Raw genomic sequence first — 22,271 nt, 5'->3', positions numbered from 1 at the left:
CACAATAGTATAATAGTATAACAATGTCAAGTGAATGCAGAATAACAATTTCCTTTATGTTTTTAGGGAAAACTTGGAGTTCCTGGATTACCTGGATACCCTGGAAGACAAGGACCTAAGGTATGCTGTCATATATACAGTAAATATGTTTATACCTGGAGACAGAAACTACTTGCTCCATAAACAAACTTTGAATAGGCTGTACTTTCTACTGCTCCCACTATTTTAGATCTTAATAACACACTGACAAACATTCAACTTAAAACATGTCATCCAGGTGTGTTCCATAGACAGTAAGTAGCAAAAGTGTAGTTTAGTAAATGAAATTCTTAAGTTAAAGTTTTTTACCTTTCACCCAAGTGCATTTATACATTCATTTTTTGTATCAGAATTGTTGGTATATCTTGTAGGAGTGGTGAAACGTCTTAACTTATTCATTCAATTCAATTTATTCTCGAAAAGCCCCAAATCACAAAAGCAGTTGCTTCTTAGAGCTTAACAACCAACAGATTGATTTAACCAACAGAAAGTTAGAAAATCCAATAGTGAAACAGACATTGGTCAATAACAGACAAGCAGATTAACCAACGTCTATTCAGCTACTGTTTGAAAACTGTGTTACTAAGTTGTTATAAGATCAATTTAAAGTGATAATTCAAGTTGTCTGGTCTGCTCCTGTCCTTGCTCCTGTTTGTCCTGCTCCTGTCGTTGCTTCTCTCTACCTTGCTCCTGTTTGTCCTGCTCCTGTCCAGCTCCTGTGGGCCTTGCGCCTGTCTGTCCTGCTCCTGTCTGCCCTGTTTGTGCCCCTGTCTGCTCTTCTTCAGTTTAGCTTCATCAACAGTCTGTGGTCTTTAGCTGACCACAGAACCTCAGCTCTAGTGTCCAAATGTGCTGTGGCTGCTGCCTCATCTACATCTCTCTTTCTCTCTCTTTCTCTTCTACCTGCTCCTTTTTCTCTATCTCCCTCTTTCTCTCCCCTCTCTTTCTTTCCCTCTGCTCTTTCTATCGCTCACTCACCCCCTCTCTTTTCACTCCCTCACTCACTGTCTTTCTCTATGTGTTTTGTTCTCCGTTTCTGTTCCTACATTCTGTTTTATTCCACCTACTCCCCTCCTCTCTCCCTCATATCGCCTTCTCTCTCCTCTCTCTTTGACTTCCTCGCTCACTATCTTTCTCTCTCTCTTTGTATATCTTGTTCTTCCTCTCTCTCTCCCTCCGTCCCTCTCCTCTTTGCTCTTCCTTACCTTCTTCCACCTCTTACGCTTCTCTCCCTGACTGCCTTTTCCTTCGCATGTCTGTCCCCTCCCTCTTTCTTTATCCCTCCTCTTCCCCTCCACTCCCTCCTCTATCGCTCTCCTCCTTTATCTCTCTTTTTCTCCTCACTCTCTTTCCTCCCCGCTTCCTCTCTTCTCTCGCTCTCTCTCTTTGCTCTGCTGTCAGCCCTGATATTAAGGGTCTGATACACCTACTCACACAGTATCCAGCGCGACAAGACTCTTCCGGCTCTGTTCATAGCGACTTGTTTACAGAATTTAAAAACTTTAATCTTAAAATAAGCGATTTTTACATGCCTGTTTTTGTTTTGTTTTTTTTAGAAGACCTAGATTATTCAACTTGTTAGTGTTGTACGGTATGTTTTTATTTGAACAGGGACATTGCACAACAGAAAACAGGAAAGATGTTTGGTGCCAGGTTATAGCAAAAATACTAATTTCCACCTGTAGTCCCTGGACAGGCTGATGTTTAGTAAAAATATGTTTGGTGTAGATGGATGAGAAACCTGTAAATCTATGGTACATATATCACACTCAAATACGACATTTCTAAAAACATTCAGGTCACACACACACTTCCATACCAAATTATTCACATATACAAACACTGAGTTTCAAATATGCAGATACTCTTTCTTTCATACACATTCACTAATGAGTACAAATTTGCGTTGATATTAGCCATTCCTTTGTCACCTGTGCAAACTTTTGAAAACTTGTGCATGTTATAATCTCATTTGGCAAACTATTCCACTAACTCACAGCAACAATCGAGAAAGCCGATTTAGCAAAAGAAGTCCTACGTTTTGGAACGCTGCACTCTCCTCTAGAGGTTGTTAGTGTGATTTTCAGAAGTTTTCCTTATAGTCGAAGAATCTAGGTCTTAGAAGTAAAAATGTTAATTGTGTAAACTACTCAAATGCTATTTTAACTAATCAGATACACTTTTAGAATCCACTGTGTCCAAAAATGTATTATTTACCAGTCTCAATTATAGTGTAAACAAAGAAGAAACAAAAGAAACAAACAAAATAAGACCATTAACTGTTGGATTGTTGGATTATCAGAAATTTCCATCTAAAACGTGTGACCTTTTGTTCTTGTTCTGATTAGTTACCAGCTCACAACGCCTCTCACATGGTTTCCAGCTCATAGCAACACATAGCAACCAATAATAAGATCATACCTTGCATTGGACTCAATTTAGTACAATGCAAACTGACATTTTGGGGGGCATTTATGAGACAGATTTCATTCAAGATTTCATTCCCAAACTTTGTAATTTACATTTGTGGTCTCTAAATGGTTATCCACTCACTGATAAATACTTGATAAAACAGTTAAAGTGTAAAAGTTGAAGAATCAGTTTTAAAGAGTCACTTAACCAGCTGTGCATTTGGTGGCCAGTTGCATTTACTCAAGTATATTTTTAAATAACTTTTTAAAATGCAATTGTGGCCTACTTCAGAGTAGCTTTCAGACATTGTACTTTTACTCCTACTGAGTACTGTATTTTCTGGACTATAAGTCACATTTTTTTTTAATAGTTTGGTCAGCGGTGCGACTTATACTCAGATGTGATTTATATGTGAAATATATGGGGTTTTTTTCTTCATTATTATGCATTTTTTGGCTGGTGCGACTTATACTCCAGAAAATACAGCACTATATTTTACAGTGTGACAGTATTTTTTCTTGAACTTAAGTGACAGAACCACCTATAATTGAACAAATGCACGATATACTATACGTTTAATGTCACACTGCGGCACATTCCAGTCAATGGCGTAACATTTCCAACGAGACCGGCGGTAGCGCACACCCTAAAAGTTGCATAGTGCACCTTTAAATAAAGTTCTATCAAATTTTAATTTTCCTTTTGGAGTGTATAAAACTTTTTCATGTGAGTTTTCTTGACTTTGGCATCATATTAAAAGTACCAAGTTGTTTGTCTGAACCGCGCATGTGAAGAGATATTATTCCTTTTAACATTCAAAAAGTGACTCAGAGACACCTCTAAACTCAACGGTTTTAACTTATAACGAGGAAACTGTTTTATCTTCAGATTTATTTGACATTTCTGAGAACCACTTCCAAAATTATTCCACATCATTTCTACAAAGTTGTATTTACTGCAAGTTTTGTGAATACACTGCTGTTTTCCCGGTTGTGAACGTTGATAAAATTGTGACATTGTCCTCGGCGGTGTCGGGGTCACTCAGTTTTGGCTTGACTTTTATCAGCTGTTAGATCGCTCTCATGCATGAATCCCGCTCTGCCCCATCGCTCTCTGCTAACAGCTTTCCCATGCCGTTAATTCTGGATGTGCCATTTGAAATAGCTTCACTGGACTGGAGCTTATCTCTATGGCACAAGTGGGCCTCTGGGTTTACCAACACTGCACCTCTGTGAAAAACAAATTACCAACGCCACGCATCTCCTGTCATGCTTTCTCCACTCCTGCCACGCTACTTTATGTTATGCACTTTATCTTCATCCATGCCTGCATTGTAATAAGAAATGTATATAGGATTTTATAGGCAAATGTAATGTATGCCTATGACCTTGCTACGTAGCTGATGCTAACGAGGATTTAACCTTTATTATTTGCATTGGCTGTATGTGTGTAATCTTGCTATTCCTGCTCAAAGTGACTCTATTCTGTGTGATGGATGACACTCCAAAGTAACGTTTTAACCATTTAGAACTGATAATGTAATAAAAAAAAAGACTTGTATTTATTCATATGGAGCAGCAAAAGGTGCACTGTGTAACTTCCCTGTAGGATGTTTCCCGCCTGCTTGTGTCCATGGAGATGTCACTGTGTTGCCTCAAATGTTCCACAGTATGAAATGAAACTTATTAATAGTTGTGTTTTTGTTGCTAAAAAACTAATACATGAAAAACTACTACTCAACATTTTTTTACTGTGAGTGAAGTTTAGTGTCATACTGTGGAACATTCCAGGCAAAACAATAGATTCTTGAAAAGTTACATAGTGCAACTTTAAAAAGCATTTAACATTTATGTAAACATATCAGCCTCTAGAATGTGATGATGTAATTCTCCCAGGTGGAGGCATTGCATTGTACTTTGCCTTGAAATAGCTAAAAGGTAAATGGCAAAAGACAAAATTAAATCTGTCAACTGGACAAATCGTTGCAGGAGGGAAGACGTTTCTGCTCATCTAAGCTGCTTCTTCAGTTCTGGTCAGATCGCTGGTGGACACTACCTTATATCTGTCCGAAGGGAGGGGCTAACTACATTGAAACTGTAAACGGCTATTGTCTCCAGTTTCAGCCTTAACGGCCCTATTCAACCTGTGATGGCTATAGCCTATAGTTCTCTTTGTTTCCTGTTTGTTTTGGGTCTAAGGATAGAGTTGTAGATCGGTGAGAGATTATGTCCCAGGCTCCCATTCCTGTTTAAGGAAGAATTGTCTTAACAAAAATAGCTTCTTTAACTCTCCTCTCAAACCATTTCTTTTCTCTGGCTAAGATTTGAACTTCACAGTCTTCAAAGGAGTGGTTAGTGGCTTTGAGATGGAGATGTACGGCAGACTTGGGTACAGAGGAACTCTCACGACGGTGTTGGTACATTCTCTTATGGAGTGGTTGTTTAGTTTCTCCAATGTAACGCTCACTGCACTCTTCACTACACTGAATGGAGCAGACTACATTACATTGTCTATGGCTCGGGGTTTTGCCCTTTGGGTGAACCAGTTTCTGTCTTAAAGTGTTTGTAGGTTTGAAATAGACTGGAATCTCATACTGTCTGAAAGTTTTTTCAGACACACCCGCTGTGTAAAGAACAGTTACGCCTTTCCTTCTAGGTTCAGATTCCCTGTTGTCCTGTTTTTTAGCTCTCTTAGATCTAAAAGGTAAATGCACAAATGTTGAATCTGATCATTTCTATTAGTGACTAGACCCGAGAACTCACTGTATTACAACAAGAATCTGCATTTTAGCATTTTTACTTTTAGCTGCCCCCCATCTCTATTCATTATTATTAACCTATAGAATGTTGTGATGTCATCTGAAACCCAGCAATTAGAGATACTTCTGTTAGCAATAGATTTCACTTGTTTGATTTTAATCATTACAAAATGGGGACATCCTTTCATTACATCCGCATTGGCATGTATGCAGGCTAAAGAGTTATTAACCTTTACTACTTGTACTGTGTGAATGTTTGCTGATGTTGTCCAAGGTGACTTTTTAAATGGGTATCTGAGGTTGTATTTGTTGAACTGGCACCATCACTGCTATCAGAGCACACACTGTTAAAGCCTAATCACTGAACTGCTGAGGGGCACCAAAGTAGATCCACTATTTACTCTTTTAGACTAGCTTGACTTGTGTACAGTCACTCTATGTGGTTGCAAAGAGGGCTATTGCCTTTTTCAATTAAAAAAATAAATAAAATATGACTTTTACTTCTCCCAAATGGGGAAATTCAAGTCTTGCAATGCAAAGTTCAAAAACAAAAGGAGGATATTACAAGTACGCATGTCACGATAATACATTTTGAAGCATGATGTATCTCTACAGGGAAATATTGTAATAAACGATAATATTGAAACTAACTTATGCCACTGACACAACGCAGGAAAATCCCAGTAAACCAATTTTTTAGTAGTCTGTCTCATTAAAAGGCCTGAGCTGCAACAAATAAATGGGAGAATAAATAACTTCTATGGCTAATTATTGGTTCATTCTGCCTTCTACAGCTCAAATCTTACATTATGATATAAAAATTGCAAAAATCTCCCCACTATTGCAAAGAAAATGTCCTCCCAAGATAAATATTGAGCCACAAAATATATTGTTCCAGCTTTTATTTATTGAAATGTAAGTCGATATGGCAGGCCTAATTACAAGGCTTTTATAAGATAATAAGTATACACTGTAACACAACTCTGTAGCAGTAGTGTAAAGATATAAGGCTACAAAGCTATTATCTTTTGGCTATGACTGTGTGTAGTAAAGCATATGGACAGAATGAAATAAATAGCAGGTACAGTGACTTCTCTGAATTGTAGTAGTGCAACATAAATATTGCAACAGAGGTTAAATAAAATGTGTTTTGCTGCTCATAACCACCACACAACTATATGTAAACAAGTTGTCCTTTGTACCTTACTTACAAATAGTAAACGGTGTGTATTCTCCACTCTTTTGTGCAGTATTTCACCATGTTTTGTGTTCTCTGCAGGGCTCCACCGGCTTCAATGGATTCCCTGGAGCAAACGGAGAGAAAGGAGCAAGGGTAAGCTGCGAAATCCAAGCAATAAATTATACATCGTTCTTCTGCATCGACCCACATCAATACCACTTTTGTTGGATTTCTTAGAATTTAGCCCAGGAATTTTCCATTTTGCTATAAAAAATACATACTTTAACCTATTAGCATTAGTACGTTTACTTTTACTTTAAATGGCCCGTATTGCGCCATTTTCTGATCTATGTCGTAATGTTTCCTCATCAAAAACTTACTCAGAGTTTTGTTTTGTTTCATTCACACATCTTTAACACAGATATTTGCATATTTAGGCTGAGTTTTTCTCTTCAAGATGGAAATCTTGTAATGTCATGTGGTGCTCCACTGTATTTTTTAAACAGGAAGTGCTCCAGTGTGTTTTTAAACTCCACACAACTTCACTAGAATCCTTTAATCCTGTAACTGCCATACTGAACTAAAGGTAAAAGGTAGCTGTTAACTTGAAAACTACTGCTACGTGACATCACAAGGTGGAATGGAGCATTTTGAGCTTTGGAGATGTAGATGGACTAATAAACCAATCTTACTCGAACATATGTAACAAAACACAACTCCAGGTATGATATTGATATGGAGCATTGTAACATGGCTTAAAGCTCACAAAACAAAAATGTTTGTGTTATGTAGAACCTTTAAATCCACACATGCCCTGAAATAGCCCGGCTCGGTCCAAACCCCGAGCTTATATTGAACCTTGACTGCCGCTGTCTGCTGTGAAATCCCATCTGAAGACTTTTAAATGAGTTTTTTTTAGCCATACTGAAGGTTAGCAGGGGTAATGTTGACAAGACAGCCTCATTTGTTCCTCTAGCAGACATAAAGATCGCCCTCCCTCCTCCTCCCCCCTTCTCTCTCCTCTTCTCTCTCCTCCTCTCTCTCCTCCTCTTCTCTCTCCTTTCACCTGACAGGCTAGTTTCACCTGTCAAGTGCCTCCGAGCCGCCACTTACCGGAACCATTTGATTATTTATTTTCTTTCTATTTTATATCCAAGACTCGCTGCCCTTTAGCTCGCGCCCCTGTCTGATCCTCAAGTATATTTGTTATTAGGAGATTGAACTTGTGAGAGATGAAAACGGTTTTAGAGTTGCCAATGAGATGTATTGCTTTTAATAATATGTCTCTTTCACTTTTGCAGGGGATTGCTGGTAAACCTGGTCCAAGAGGACAACGTGGACCTACGGTAAATGATTTTTCAACAATTTGAATCATTAAAGTGGCTGTACCATTTCCTTATTCACGAAAAAATGTCACATAAGTTGAATTTTTTGCGTAGCAGTATAGCTATATTGCAATAAACAGCTCTTCAGGGTCAAAATGTCTGATGTTTGCTTTTAACTCATCATAGTGAATAACTGGGATGCTAGGAGTGTGTTAGGAATAACTTTGGACCACTGCAAATTAGTTCTGTTTTTCACATTTTTGAAATGGTAAAAATCAGGTGCAGCGCTTTTAACAATTTGACCATGAATCATTCAAGCCACTGTATTTCTTTTGCCACTCTCAAACTTGGATAAATGTGAGGTTAGCATTGGCTTTTTTGGCACAGTTTATCGTTTTATAATGGTTAGGTTGCTGGTCCAATCCCAGCTCAGACCATTGCAGAGTGTAATTTGTTGTATCCATGGGCAAGACACTTCACCATCGTGCTTATGTACGGATTTAATGTGTCAGTGAGTAATTGATTGTAGTAGGATAGACCACTGGCATAGATTGGCAGCCACTTTCTGTCATAAAGCTCCCAGGCAGCTGTGGCTTCAGCAACATAGAATCTAGTATCGGATATGAATGAAAATCCTGCCTATACTTTAACACTTAACAACGTCAAGCTTAGTGCAATTTAAAACCCAAGCCATTTTAAAATGAGTAGAGGGTTTCATCAGGAAGGGCATCTGATGTAACACCTGTAGAACATCCTCATCACTGCATAGTAGGAGAGAAATTATAGAAGTAAAAAGCTATCCAAGCAATAGAGAAAGCTCTGTAAATAAATTATATATCGAGTTCCCTTGAAGAATATGTACTGGATTTGTAAAAGTGTGGGAAGTTACAGCTGGAGGTACAAAAGGAACATTTTTTTATTTGCTATTTTGATGTTTTCATTGCTGGTTGTTTTTTCAAAGAAGCTTAGCGTGTGCTGCAGTTACCATAATGTACTTCTTTATGTTATATAGGGGCCTCGCGGTGGTCGTGGAGCCAGGGGACCCACAGGAAAACCAGGACAAAAGGTAAAAAGGAGACCAGAAACCTCCCATTCAATGTATATGAAAGAGCGTACCCAGGGTTTGAAGGCACTATTCATTTTGCTGTATTCACTTTGAGTCCTTTGAAATATTTGTAGTTTCTACCAAAGACAGGTTTGTACAGGTTTAATGTCATGTTCAATACAAGCCTGAAAACCCTATTTCATTTAAGTTTCAATCAGACTAAATTACCATAGCCATACACGTTCAGGTTTGCAGTGTGTGGTCTTGTACTTACAGAAGCTTTCAAAACATGTCTTTTTACAGTACAGAATACAGAATACATTTGAAATATTTATAAAAATCTATACTGTATTCATATGTCCTCTTATTTGTTATTGGATGTTCAAGATATTTTGTTTTTTTACACAAAATTTGACAAATAAATTATCAATGAAAAAAATAGCTTGAAATTAAAATGACTTCAAAGTTTGATAATGAATTCATATCTCCGGGTTAATCTGACCTGCTACACCAGTATTGTACTGTCTCTTCGCTATTTATTTCTATGTTAATGACATATTGTGATTTGATTCATTAGTAATAGTTGTGATTTGATTTATTAGTAGTAGGTTGTGGAATGACTAAGTAATCTTAAATTGTTGCAGATGCATCAGTGAAGCTTGACAACACAGTAATAAATATTTGCTGCTCTTATACAGGCTTGCCAAAGATGTGTAAGCTAAATACCTTGCACTTACCCAATCCATGTACCTACAACAATTTTTATCTTTGTACTGTTGCCATAACAATTAACAATTATGAAAATGAAATATTGTATCTTTTGAACTAAAAGTACAGAAAATGGCGACTGTAAGAGGAAACTGAAACCCATGAATAAGGCTGCATTCACACTGATACTAAGGAAACGACTCGATACTCAATAGCGATTCCGATACCACAATGATTATAATGAACATTCTTAATTTAAACAATATAATGTGATTTATACTTGTTCTGAGCTCAAGATCATTCTAAAGCTACTCAGGAAAGGTTCATTTCTGTCCTGTCTCTGTGACTTTTTTAGTATCGATACCTGCTCAAATGAGTATCTAGTTTCAATACTAGTTTTAGTATTCATTAGTATCTGATCTGCATTACAAAATTGTGCTAAAACTGAAACCAGAACTGATCCTTGTCTAAACCCAAACTAAAGTAGGACTAAACCAAGTCTAGATCACAACTGTGTGTGAACCCAGGCTTGGACTATGTCTGTTAAACCCTCTGATGCATGAGCCATTTAAATCAAGGATAATTACTACGACATCTACAACATCCCCCATTAAAGAACTCGAATAAATCCACTCATCTGATGCATTCTCACAGTGCTATAAAGTGTTGTGTAGTCTTTATCATTCACGCCTCGTACTTGTGCCCCTTTGACAAACTTTGACAGCGGTTCCCTGATGTTTTGCTGTTTTCTCTCCTCAGGGCAACTCAGCGAACGATGGACCACCCGGACCGCCAGGAGAGAGGGCGAGTGCACACTACTTTTATCACTGCTTTTAAAACTGTGACAGCTTAGACCAACTTTGGGATGCAACTTCTGCAGATACAGTTCATATCATATGGATAGTTACGTCAGCGTTTAAGAGTTTGCATTTTGAACTATAGCAACCGTAAGCAGAAAAACAAGAAAATAATACTAGTTACCATTTTAGACATTCTGACAATATATATCATTATGGAAGCTCATGAAGTGCATATGACAGGTGTTTTTCTAATTTTGACTTGGTTTGGTGGGATAGTACATGTGGTAAATATTTATCATAGTTTCACAGTAAAGTGGCAGTTTGTGGAAAAAAAACGTGAAAAAGAAAAGTAGTGGTATACCTCTACCCATGTCATTAACATCAAAAATCCTACCCAAAATGCAGAGACGAGACATTTTTTGACAGTTTACACCTTCATTTAATATTTTCTTTTGTGATTTATTTTTATTATATATTTTTATTTGTCTAATTATAACTATTGTGCTATTTAGACCCATTTTTCTCCTAGTTAACATTTTAGTTGCTAAGTAACAGTTACGTATGTCCAACCAGGAAATGCAATTATAAACTCATCAAAATTACAAAAAAAAGGACAAAAATAGGAAAGTATTTTAGTAAAATCTAAAATATAGTAACATTAGCTTCTTTTTTTTTTTAGAGAAAGTAGTCTATCATGTCATATGCACTTTAAAGCAACATGATTAAATACACAGTTTATTGCCATTTATTGAATATTTATTCAACTTAATATTTATTCAACTTAAATGACCAAATAAACCAATTATACAAAAACCCTGAAATACGATTTTAAAACTACAAACACATTTCTGATAACTCCATGCGTGTATTAGGAAATTCTTCATAGGCCATATTCTGTCTAAATTGTTACCTTTTATGCTGAAACGTGTATCTTATATAAAGTAAGGCATGTGTGGGACTGTCTGTGGCTAGTTACACAGCTTTGGATGACAAAACTTCTACCAAGCCGGTGTTAATTTCATTGAATAATATAGTTTGTCATAGTATTGTCATCTTCAGATTAAAATTTTATGTAAAGTGATTCATTATAATTACATTTTAATGAACTAATATAAAAGAGACAAATGAAAACGTTACTCTTAAATGTTTTCCTTTTTAATCAAAGAACCCCCATGACAAACCAAATTTAACAACATCGTAAGTCAATGTCCAATTTACGAGCTAGTTCTCTTGTACAAACAAAATTTGCACATTTGGATTGACTACATGTATAGATTAAAGGCCCTGTACCAGATTTGTCCCATGTATTTAAACAGATACTTGTACAGATATACTATATAAATATGTTTGTTGCACGCTGTCTGAATCTAATGAATGAAGCCTTTTATGATCTGATAATCAATAAGTGCGAGTTAGCATGCAAGTCATTTTAGAGAAAAAAACGTCACCAAAATGAACAGCATACCAAATGTCAAAACTCTTCTTCCAAGATAATACAACACTGAATACTGCATTTTAATATGTCTGCTTTTCTTTTGATTACAGGGACCTAATGGACCTCAGGGACCAGTCGGCTTCCCTGGACCCAAAGGACCCAATGTGAGTTTCAGCTGTCAAAATACACTGCTAATTATCCCTCTCTTATAACACTCACATCCTGGCACTTTTCTTAAACTTATCAAATATTAATTCAAAGTGCGATGTGTTGAGTAGTATTTTAAACTTGCCTGTGTCCTGCCTTCAGGGCCCAGCAGGGAAAGATGGACTCCCCGGACATCCAGGGCAGAGAGGAGAGACTGTAAGTGCTATTTTTACATGTACAATATGAATAAAAAAGCTACAATTGTACTTTCAAGGTTAGTTATTGTTACTAATGGACATTAGCCATTATAATAGGCATTCAAATAGGTAGTAAGTAGTACTATGAAGCTTTCAACGTTTCCAAATATGAGAAATTCACCATATAAAGAAGACAACCTCCAAACTTTACATTCAAATTCAAAAAGTATTGCAAATAAAGGTGCACTATATATACACTATCATGGTCTTCCTATTGCTACAAGTACTTGGTCCTTTGGCATTACTTGCTATGGAGATAGATAAGTCTAATACCACAGAGTATCCAAACCAAAGCAATACTGTTTCCATTCTAAACTGAAAAGTCACATTGTGCACCTTTAATACATGACCATTATGTTAAAAGGTCTTTATCAAAAACATTCCACAAAATTGAAAGAAGGCCTTAAAGCGCAGGTACCTTGTCCTAAAAAAGAAGCCATATAAAATACATGGGTTATCTGATACCTCAATATGACAACACTGCTTATATACAAGTACTTTTTAATATACAGACATCGTAAAGAACTTTTTTCAATCTTTTGACTTATTTTTAAACATTCTTTGTAAACTGGTTACATATTGGTAAAGTAGCAACAAGCAATCGCATTTAATACAAGAAATAGAGTGCGTTCATACTTGCATTAAAATTGCGACTAAACTGGGATCAGAGGTGGATAAAATTGTACTAAAGTAAGAGAAATATTACTTCGAAAGGTTTTTACTCAAGTAGGTAAAAGTAGTGGTCCAAGAAATCACTCAAGTAGCTTAAAGAGTAATTGTCTGATTTAATAATGCAAAAAATCTGGTATTTTCAAAGGATAGACACAAAAATTTGAATAAAACTATGGAACATTATATCTGAAGGGAACTACAAGAATATTCAAGTGATTTAATATTGTCAACATAAAGCTATTGTCATAAAGTACTGTTACTTGAGTAATATTTGTATTGAAGTAAGTGTAAAAGTATTCTGCTTGAAAAATAACTTGATTAACATTTATTTAATTAAGTAAATGTAACTGAGTACTATCCCCCTTTGTCTAGGACTAAACCTGGAACTAGACCAGGACTAGAACAGGATCAAATGTATATGAGGCCTAAACTAGCCTTAAACCAGGACCAAAGCAGAACAGGAGGAAATACACCCTTACTAAACACTATACTCTACCATACTTACAATCGATTTTCAACAGCTACTCAAGTAAATGTAGCTTGCACATCATTTTTTATTACTAGCCTCATTTCTGCTTTAGGAATTTGCTCGGTTTTAGCATAACATCTCCGCTTCTCCGCAGTTGGCTGGCTTCTGTGATTGACTTAACATAAAAAAGTCATAGAGCAGCTGTAGCATACAAAGTGAAAGTGAAAGTAACACATCAGCAGGATCCAAATTAATCTTCTCGAGTCCAATGGAGCAGAAACCTTTGAGTATTACATATTTAGATGTTGACATATTTGCCTAATTGAGTGCAGCAGTGATTGGACTATATATGAGACTTAAATGTGAGAAAGCTGAACTTGTAGTAAACTTTTGAATTTCCAATATAAAGTGAAAGGCATTTGAATTTTGCACGGTACATAGTTTATAATGAGCAGATTCCGTGTGTCAAAAGTTGCAGCATTTGTGGGTTCTTCCTAATAAGCCATGAATGTTGGAATTTGTTGATTATAACTTGACTAAAACTGAAAAAAATATGTTCATAAGTGTTTGCACAAATGAAAAAAATAAAAAAAATTGCGACTCATTAGTGTGATCTGCAGCTATCCATAGGAGGTGCCAACAACTGCACGACTCTTTGCTGTGATGATATTTAGAGCGATGGCATCTCCTGTTGGGCACAGCAGTTTTCCAACACTTTCGCATCAGTGGACTTGTTTCTTTTATTAAGGCATTTTTAAATTTTACATTTTAAAAGTCCAAATTATACCATAATGATCCACTGGTGTCATAAATTATAACTACATGTCAGACACAAGCCCAATATATCTCCTTGAATCTATTTCTATACAAAACATAAAACTTATCATAAGTTAATAAGACACTTTGATTGTATTTTCGACAGTTATATTATTGTAATTTGCTTATGTCACAGATTAGTCAAATTTAGGCATGGGCGTTATTGACAAAAATGTAATAAATGATCTAAATATTGCATATGTAATCTTATCAATAATTCATTAAATTGCCCACCTCTTTTTGGGCATTCAAAGTTGCCTTTCGTTGCATTATTCATTTACTCCCACCATCCTAGAATTGCAAAGAAATCAATACACTTTACTTGGCACATGTGATTTTGTTTAAAGCCAAGGCATAATATAATCCTGTAGTACTGTCAAAAGTTCTTTTACTCTGGAGAACTATTGTACTATTGTGTGGCAGCTCATTCGGATAAGAGATGTTTAGAACTACAGCATTTGTTGTAGAGTTGACATTTTACTGGAACTAGTAGAAAACAAGAAGCCAAAAAGAAATGAGAACTATAACTTTGAATAGGGTCTGTATAATAAATGTGCCTAAAGCTTAAAACAACCCAGGTTTGTGTTCCATAGAGACACTACAATGTATAGAGATAGCCTTTCTGTGGGCTTGTGTTTTAGATTTCCTCATAAACTTACTACAATGTCTTTTAAACCTTTATAGCCTCACTTCAAGCTTTGACAGTATACAACCTTTAAGTGTTTAATATTTTAACTTTATCTTCAGGGTTTCCAAGGAAAGACCGGACCCCCAGGACCAGGTGGAGTGGTTGGGCCAATGGTAAGCATTTACACAGTTTAATTCTGCTTTTATAATAATTATGCCCTGCATGTGTAATTGTGCTTTATAGACTTGTAGAAGCCCCTCACAGTGCTACACTGTACTCATTATTCATTCACTCCACACTCAGTGGTGGTGAGCTATTACTGTAGCCACAGCTGCCCGTGGGCACACTGACGGTCCCTCCAATCACACACACTCATTCATACATTTATACATTCATACAAGTAAGAGTGGGTGTCTTGTTGAGGGATACTTGCTTAAGGTCCAAAAGGGAATTGATCCTCCAATCTTTGGGTTGGTGGACAAGCCACTGCACATTATTACATTTTTTCAGCATTTTCAACTTTTCAAATGAGCTACTAAATACACAAATAAAACAACCACACGACATAATTTTATAGTGATGACAGTAGCAGACTGGTTGTCTGTGTCCTTGGGCAAGACACAAGCTCATGGTTTATTTATATAGCACAGTTAAAAGGGTTAATCTGTTTTTGTCTTCTACAGGGTCCCACCGGAGAGACAGGCCCCAGTGGAGAGAGAGGACACCCAGGAACTCCAGGTCCTCCCGGTGAACAGGGTCTGCCTGGAGCTGCCGGCAAAGAGGGAGGAAAGGTAAAGAGTTCACTGGCATTAGAAATCTATCTCTTATCCAGAAAGTTTTATATCACATCTGTTAGAATGTTCACATGTATGTGTTTAGTACAGTGGAAAAAACTAAGCTATTTAAAGTCAAATTAAAATGTTGTTTTAATGCTTTTTGCGATGAATAGTATTTCTTTACCACAAAAAGTCTTGGAACCAACTAAATTAATCCTAAATTGGTGCTACTACCGGTATTTACTGCTATTTATTTTAAAGAAATGCATTATATTCATATTATCATCAATAATTCAATTAATGTGTGGAGAAGGATTCCATCATTACGTTATATAGCCCTACAATATTAAGCTAATTATAATGACCAGATTCAACATTTGTGAATATAGATATTTCTTTTGAGAGTACAGTGTAATCAGTTGGGTAAAGCGGCTCCTACCCCCAATGAGGAAGTATGTCATCATTACATTCTGAAAACCACCACATATTATTATAGTAGTATAGTATAGTATAGTATAGCATAGTATTATAACACTAATGTCTGTGTATTTGTCTTGCTGTTTAGGGAGACCCCGGCCCCACGGGTATTTCTGGCAAAGTCGGTCCCCAGGGTCTGAGGGGCTTCCAGGGAGTGAGGGGACTTCCCGGAGCCATGGTAACTTACAACATGCTAAGTCATTTACAAACATCACCCCAAAACATGCATAATATGTCCCCCAATGCTTTTCAATAGCACTGCTCCAAACACTAATTACCAGGCTAACTACCTGCTGTTACACCAAATGTCACACTTGGCACAGCACGCAGCTAAAAACTGGCTAAGGCTAAAGTTAAGGAGCCAGAGACAATATTGGAAGAGGCTGAATACTCAATGTTAAAATAATTTGTTTGTTTTGTTTTGGTAAATTGGAATAGCCAGCTGTGCTTATTACAGGTTAGACTACTTTCACTAAAGCATAAAACAAACTGAACATCAATATATTAAAAATGTTCAAAAATATTGGCAAGTTTTTTTACTAGGTTTTTATGCTGCGTTCCAGTGGCCCTTGGAGGTAGGAATTTGGATCTCGGAATGACGTATTCCTCGAGTTAAACTTCAAATGTGCGTTCTAGTAGTCAAGTTGGAACAACAAAGAGCAGTATATTACAATAAAGTCTCCAAACAGTAGTAAAATCTAGGAAACTGCTCAAATCAGCCAAAACTACGATCCCATAAAGTGAATTTAGTAACCCAGACATTGTTACTACATTAACAGTTTATAAAGCAACGTTTGAGAGTGAATTTCTGCTTTTGTGTTGCTAATTGTGTACAGATTAGCAACATTGGCTGAACATTAGCATATTTATAACTCCAAAGGCTCAACAGTTGTACAGAAGCAGGTGGACAGCAGGAAACAACTAAAATAACACAAGTATGATCATTATTTTAACTGTTAACTGTCTGTTTTTCACCATATGCTCATCGCAGCCATGTTGGATTTTCTAACTGGTGCTGTAAAATGTTCTGTGACTTTCAGAGTATTTGTCATGTACAAGTCAGAACTCAGAGAATCCGACGCCCGAGTACGACTGGGACATATCATAACTGTATAAGTTTAGAGCAGTAGAAGTATTAGGAATATTCCATAACTTTTACCTAGCAACCATAATGTAAACAAAAGTCAAAACTTTAAATTGCACAATAGTCATGATTAGACAAATAAAAATAAATAACAATACCTGTATTTTGTTAAATGAAGGTTTAAACTATATGGAATTTTCAGTGTTGATGAGATGGGTAGAGGTATTCCTTTTTAGAGCTCACCTACTTCCTGTATTTTTGTGCTTTACCTCTGAACTATTTTTTACATCTGACCTAAGACTACGATAAATATTTATAGCAGGTACTATCCCATCAAACTAAGACGTAATTATAAAAGCATGAAAACATGTCATATACACTTTAAGGCTGTTTTTTATGTATATCAAAGGGAAGGTGGATGCTTTGATCAAAATTCCAATCCATAACTTGGTGACTCACTTCAGTGGAGTCTTGCTGACTTACCCAAGCTTAAGAGTGAAAGTTGAAGGTGAAAAGGGGATGTCAGTTGTTGTGGGAGGATTTGGGTAAAGTAGCAAAACACGACATAAATTTAAAGATTTCACTGTCACAAAAATATTTATATCTATAAAAATGTATTGGTGTCATAGATTTGAATAGATAGTTACAAGTTACTCCATGCAATATCAACAGTAAAACAATATGTCCAAGCCTCGTAGTGGTAGTGGTAGTGGTAGTGGAAGTAGTAGTAGTAGTGGAAGTAGTAGTAGTAGTAGTAGTACTGGAAGTAGTAGTAGTAGTGGAAGTAGTGGAAGTAGTAGTAGTAGTGGAAGTAGTGGAAGTAGTAGTAGTAGTGGAAGTAGTAGTAGTGGAAGTAGTAGTAGTAGAAGTAGTAGTAGTAGTAGAAGTAGTAGTAGTGGAAGTAGTAGTAGTGGAAGTGGAAGTAGTAGTAGTGGAAGTGGAAGTAGTAGTAGTGGAAGTAGTAGTAGTAGTGGAAGTAGTAGTAGTAGTGGTAGTGGTAGTAGTAGTGGTAGTAGTAGTAGTGGTAGTAGTAGTAGTAGTGGAAGTAGTAGTAGTAGTAGTAGTAGTGGAAGTAGTAGTGGTTGTAGTAGTGGCCAAGGTAGCTATGCTAGTTGTTAATAGCGTAGTAGTAGTAATAGCAGTTGTAGTGAAAGTGGCAGGGGTAGTAGTTCTAGTAGTAGTAGTGTTAGTAGAGGTTGTAGTTGTAGAAGCAGCAGAAGTAGCACTAGTAGTAGTAGTTGCAGTAGTACCGATGTAAGTAAGAGTTGTTATATTAATTAAGTAGTGGCAGTAGTAGTTTTAGCAGCAATAGCATAGCAGTAGTAGCTGTGGTTTTCAATGAATTGTCACATGATCCACCCAGACATTTCTCCATAGGTTAAAAAATGCTAATTAACCTTTTGTTACCCTAATGTGAAAGTATTCCCAACCTACCTCCAGCTTCTGTACATTGTTAATACCTTTACTTTCATCCCTGCACTAACGATTTGTACATATTTTAATTCATGTCCAAATTATAGAGCAATTTTTTAAAATATGATATGGCAGATTGAATTCTTTGTATCTCTTATTTAACTCCTGGATTGGCCTTGGCTCACCTGGTGTCTGAAAACAATAACAAGTCACCAAAAAAGAAATTGGAAGTGTGAGTAAGAGTCGGATGTGAAAAAGCAACAACTGGTCTCATTATAAATGTTTGTCCCAAGTTACAACAGACAGAGATTCTGTTCATAACTCAAAAACACACAACGATCCACACTTGCCCGGAAAAATGGTGGCGCATTTTTTGAGACCAGTGGTGCTCAATTTTTTCTCTCCAAATACAAGTACAAAAAGCATAATAGACTTTGGAAAGATATTTTTTAAAGAATCACAAACTCAATGGGACGTTATTTGAAAACTAGAGAAGAGAAGGACTAACTAAAAAGCTGTCCTTACAAAATATGCTAGTACTAAACGATGACAAAACTAGGGACGTCTAAGGTCTAGTTATAAACCTTAAACTGCAAAAAAAAATACATGGGAAATTGGAATTAAACCAGGTCTAAACCACATGTACCTTATTATACCAAATAGACAAAATCCAGTCTAAAATGGAACAAAGCAGCACTACCAGACTAAACTAATCTAGACTAGACTAAACCAGGACATAATCACGCAGAACTAAACCACACATTAAGGCTTAAAGGGCCTATATTATGCTAATTTCTTATCTATGTTATAATGTTGTTTCCTCACCAAAAATATACCTAGAGTTGAGTAAAAAAGGTAAAAGGCAGCTGTTAACTTCAAAACTACCAGTTCATGGCATCGCAAGGTGCAACAGCATTTTGAGAAGGTTTACTCAAACGTGTGAGTGAACTGCAGAGGACTACCACCAAAAATACATTACAGTAGTTCAGATATTACCTCTACGTGGGGCTGTGCAATTAATCAAATGTAAAACAATAATTTCAGTTATTACTATGCTCAGTTACAAAAATGTTGTAATACAAAATACAATTAATTCTGTCACTCGAAATCTGGAGCAAAGATATTTTTCTAATCTGCAGTGGGGATGATAACAAGTTTCACTAAATAGGTACATTCTGAAAGTATAGAAGTAATCATTTAAAATGTTCTGGCCTGAGTCGTATTTTTCAGTTTTGGAAGCAGTACTTGCACTTGTAATTGAGTGCATTTGTCCTTTTGGGATTAATACAGTTGTTGATTGATTGAATGATTAAGAAAAAAAAGTTATTTCAATTATGAGCCAAATGATCTTGTTTACACCACAAAGTTCTTCTTCTAAACTTTCCAAAGACAACAACAGACCAGACAGTCACATAAATTTACAGCCACTCTCTCATAGTCGTCATTTCTGGTCGTGACAAGACACACTGCGCTCCATAAACAAGCTAATAAATAAGTTTACTGTGTCCAGAAAGAGAGCCCACCCATTTAATGCACAATACTAAAATGTGCAGAAGTGGAGAGCCCACTTGGCAGCATCTGTTCCCTCTGGCTCTGCTCTGGCCTGTAAATGAGTTATTATAATGACACGGCTCACGGCAACTGGTGAGTTGGGTTTTCCGTATTATATATTCGGGGTCTACTAAGGTGAAACGCATCGAAAATAACTTCAAAATCTAGTCATCTTAATCAGTCAGTGAATTAAAAAATCTGCGTTACATTAATAATATGAACAGGAAGGCGCTCTTTTAAGTTGTTCTTTATTCATTACAGCATTAGCATAAATTTGGTTTTCTGCAACTAAAGTTAAGATGAAGTAGCTTAAACTTTAGGGGCGATGCAAAACAACTACTTTACTAAATGTGTATCCTTAACTCTAATATTATATGACAGTTTTTGTTATCAGAATATCTTTAAAATTACTTAGATACTGGTGTAGATCGATAATGCCAGCCAAAATGAAATACTCCGAATATGCCATGTTTGTGTTTTAGATCGTCTAAACCAGTTCTGTTCAAACTATGGCTCAGGGACCTCAGACCAATTTTTCTTGACCTTCCTGGTAAATTGGGCCAAATGACCAAAAGTAGGACATTTCTTACTGCAACTTTCACAAATCTATCTCTATAAAGCCAATATCAAACATCGATGTGTCCCGTTATTTCTTTATGCCTGAATAAAGATCAGGTGGCTCAGTCAAACCTGTGTTAAATCCTGTATGTTGATGCCGAGTTCTTCTCTCAAACAGAAAACACTCTGTTCCACCTTGTGATGTCATGTGGTAATACAGGAAGTGCTCTATACGAATCATTAGGTTCATTTCAGCCCTGGAATTGCCCATCTCTATTGAACAAAAGGTAAAACGTAGCTGTTAGTCAACTTAAAAACGACCACTGCTTGACATCACAAGGTGGAACAGAGGATTTTGAGCTTTGGAGATGTAGACAGACTAATAAAGCAGGATTAGTCAATCAATCGGCCCTATGCTTTGTCTGTATGGCGTCCTGTTTTAAATAAATGTTGTTACGTGTATTAATTAGATTTACTTAGTATTACTCTATAGCTTAATAATTCATTTAAAATAAAGTATCGCAACAGTACAATTCACCGTACATTTGTTATCTGGCATTGCCCACACATTTCCCCGAGGTGTTTGTGTCATTCAGTATTCAGCCCCTCTCTCTGTCTCTGTCTGTGATCACTGCTGTGTGTGCCTTTGAGCTGCTCCTGTAGAGATATGCCCTCCCTCCACCCTCCCTCCACCTTGACTCTGTCCCCTCCTGTTGTTCCAGGGTCCAGGCGGTCTGAAGGGAGGAGAAGGGCCTCAGGGTCCCCCCGGCCCCATCGTGAGTACACACACATACACACACACTCAAACACACACACAACTTCACTATATGAACCTCATATCTTCTGTTGTAGGGGACACAGCCTTCAGCAAGTACACTGTCTGTTTTTATGTAGCAGTTCAGTTAAAGGTGCACAATGAATTTTGCGGTGAAGGGTTGATCATATACTTGTCTCCCTGGAGATGTTATTGCGTTGCCTGAAATGTTCCACAGTACAGCCATAAACATATTTATCTTACATTCATTCAAATACAGGTGTTTTTATAGCTCAAAATGACCTTGAAAAACATTAATTCTTTCTCTGAGCGGAGTCTTTCCATAGATCTGACCTGTAACTGAGCCTGGAGGCGTTACCTGCTTGTCTACATGTAGAAAGATAAGTTAAATGCTTTAGTTATGAACATTAAGAGCATAGCGATGACAACTTCCATGGAGATATGCAGGTGGGAGCAAGTTTACAGAGTGCACCTGTAAGGGGACTGTAGCTAGGATCAAAACTGTTAATTTACAACCTTTCAAAAATGTTTTCCTTATATTTTCGTGCTTACAGTATTAGGCAGCAATGTCATGGTTTAAAGTGAGACAAATCCATAAAAATGCACAGATATTGCTACTATCAATCTTAATCGTGGAAGCTTCAATGGATTGGTCTGGTTAGTATTTTTTCACCATTGCGAGATAGAGCCTTTGCCTTATCTGAGGTTTATGCTGTAGTGATTCAAGTTTTTGTTGGACCTAAAATACTGAAAAATAGCACCATGTACAAAAGGTTAGGCAAAATTGGCTAGTAATTTCATAGCAATTTGACTTTTAAATCCACCATTGACCAGGACACTCCTCCTCATTCATCTTCTGTGATTGGTCAATGTCCAATCCTAGTTTCCACGGCAACTGAAAAACCACATACAGATGCTAATACTTTAACTCCAAACCCTTTTATTT

The 22,271-nt window shown here is 36.7% G+C and overlaps 1 protein-coding gene across 1 annotated transcript in view; it reads left to right on the top strand.

Annotated features, from left to right (window-relative positions):
* LOC117385580 (collagen alpha-1(XI) chain-like) overlaps positions 1–22,271 on the top strand; it is a 161,571-nt gene that overhangs the window by 93,295 nt on the left and 46,005 nt on the right. The window contains exons 31-41 of the mRNA XM_033982871.2: positions 67–120; positions 6,489–6,542; positions 7,691–7,735; positions 8,727–8,780; positions 10,227–10,271; positions 11,813–11,866; positions 12,012–12,065; positions 14,811–14,864; positions 15,375–15,482; positions 16,033–16,122; positions 21,273–21,326. Coding sequence (XP_033838762.1) covers positions 67–120; positions 6,489–6,542; positions 7,691–7,735; positions 8,727–8,780; positions 10,227–10,271; positions 11,813–11,866; positions 12,012–12,065; positions 14,811–14,864; positions 15,375–15,482; positions 16,033–16,122; positions 21,273–21,326 — 666 coding nt within the window. The remainder of the gene's footprint in view (positions 1–66; positions 121–6,488; positions 6,543–7,690; positions 7,736–8,726; positions 8,781–10,226; positions 10,272–11,812; positions 11,867–12,011; positions 12,066–14,810; positions 14,865–15,374; positions 15,483–16,032; positions 16,123–21,272; positions 21,327–22,271) is intronic.

The sequence above is a fragment of the Periophthalmus magnuspinnatus genome, chromosome 17, assembly GCF_009829125.3.
Source record: "Periophthalmus magnuspinnatus isolate fPerMag1 chromosome 17, fPerMag1.2.pri, whole genome shotgun sequence".
Taxonomy (NCBI): Eukaryota; Metazoa; Chordata; class Actinopteri; order Gobiiformes; family Gobiidae; genus Periophthalmus; species Periophthalmus magnuspinnatus.
This window is presented reverse-complemented; position numbering and strand designations above follow the sequence as displayed.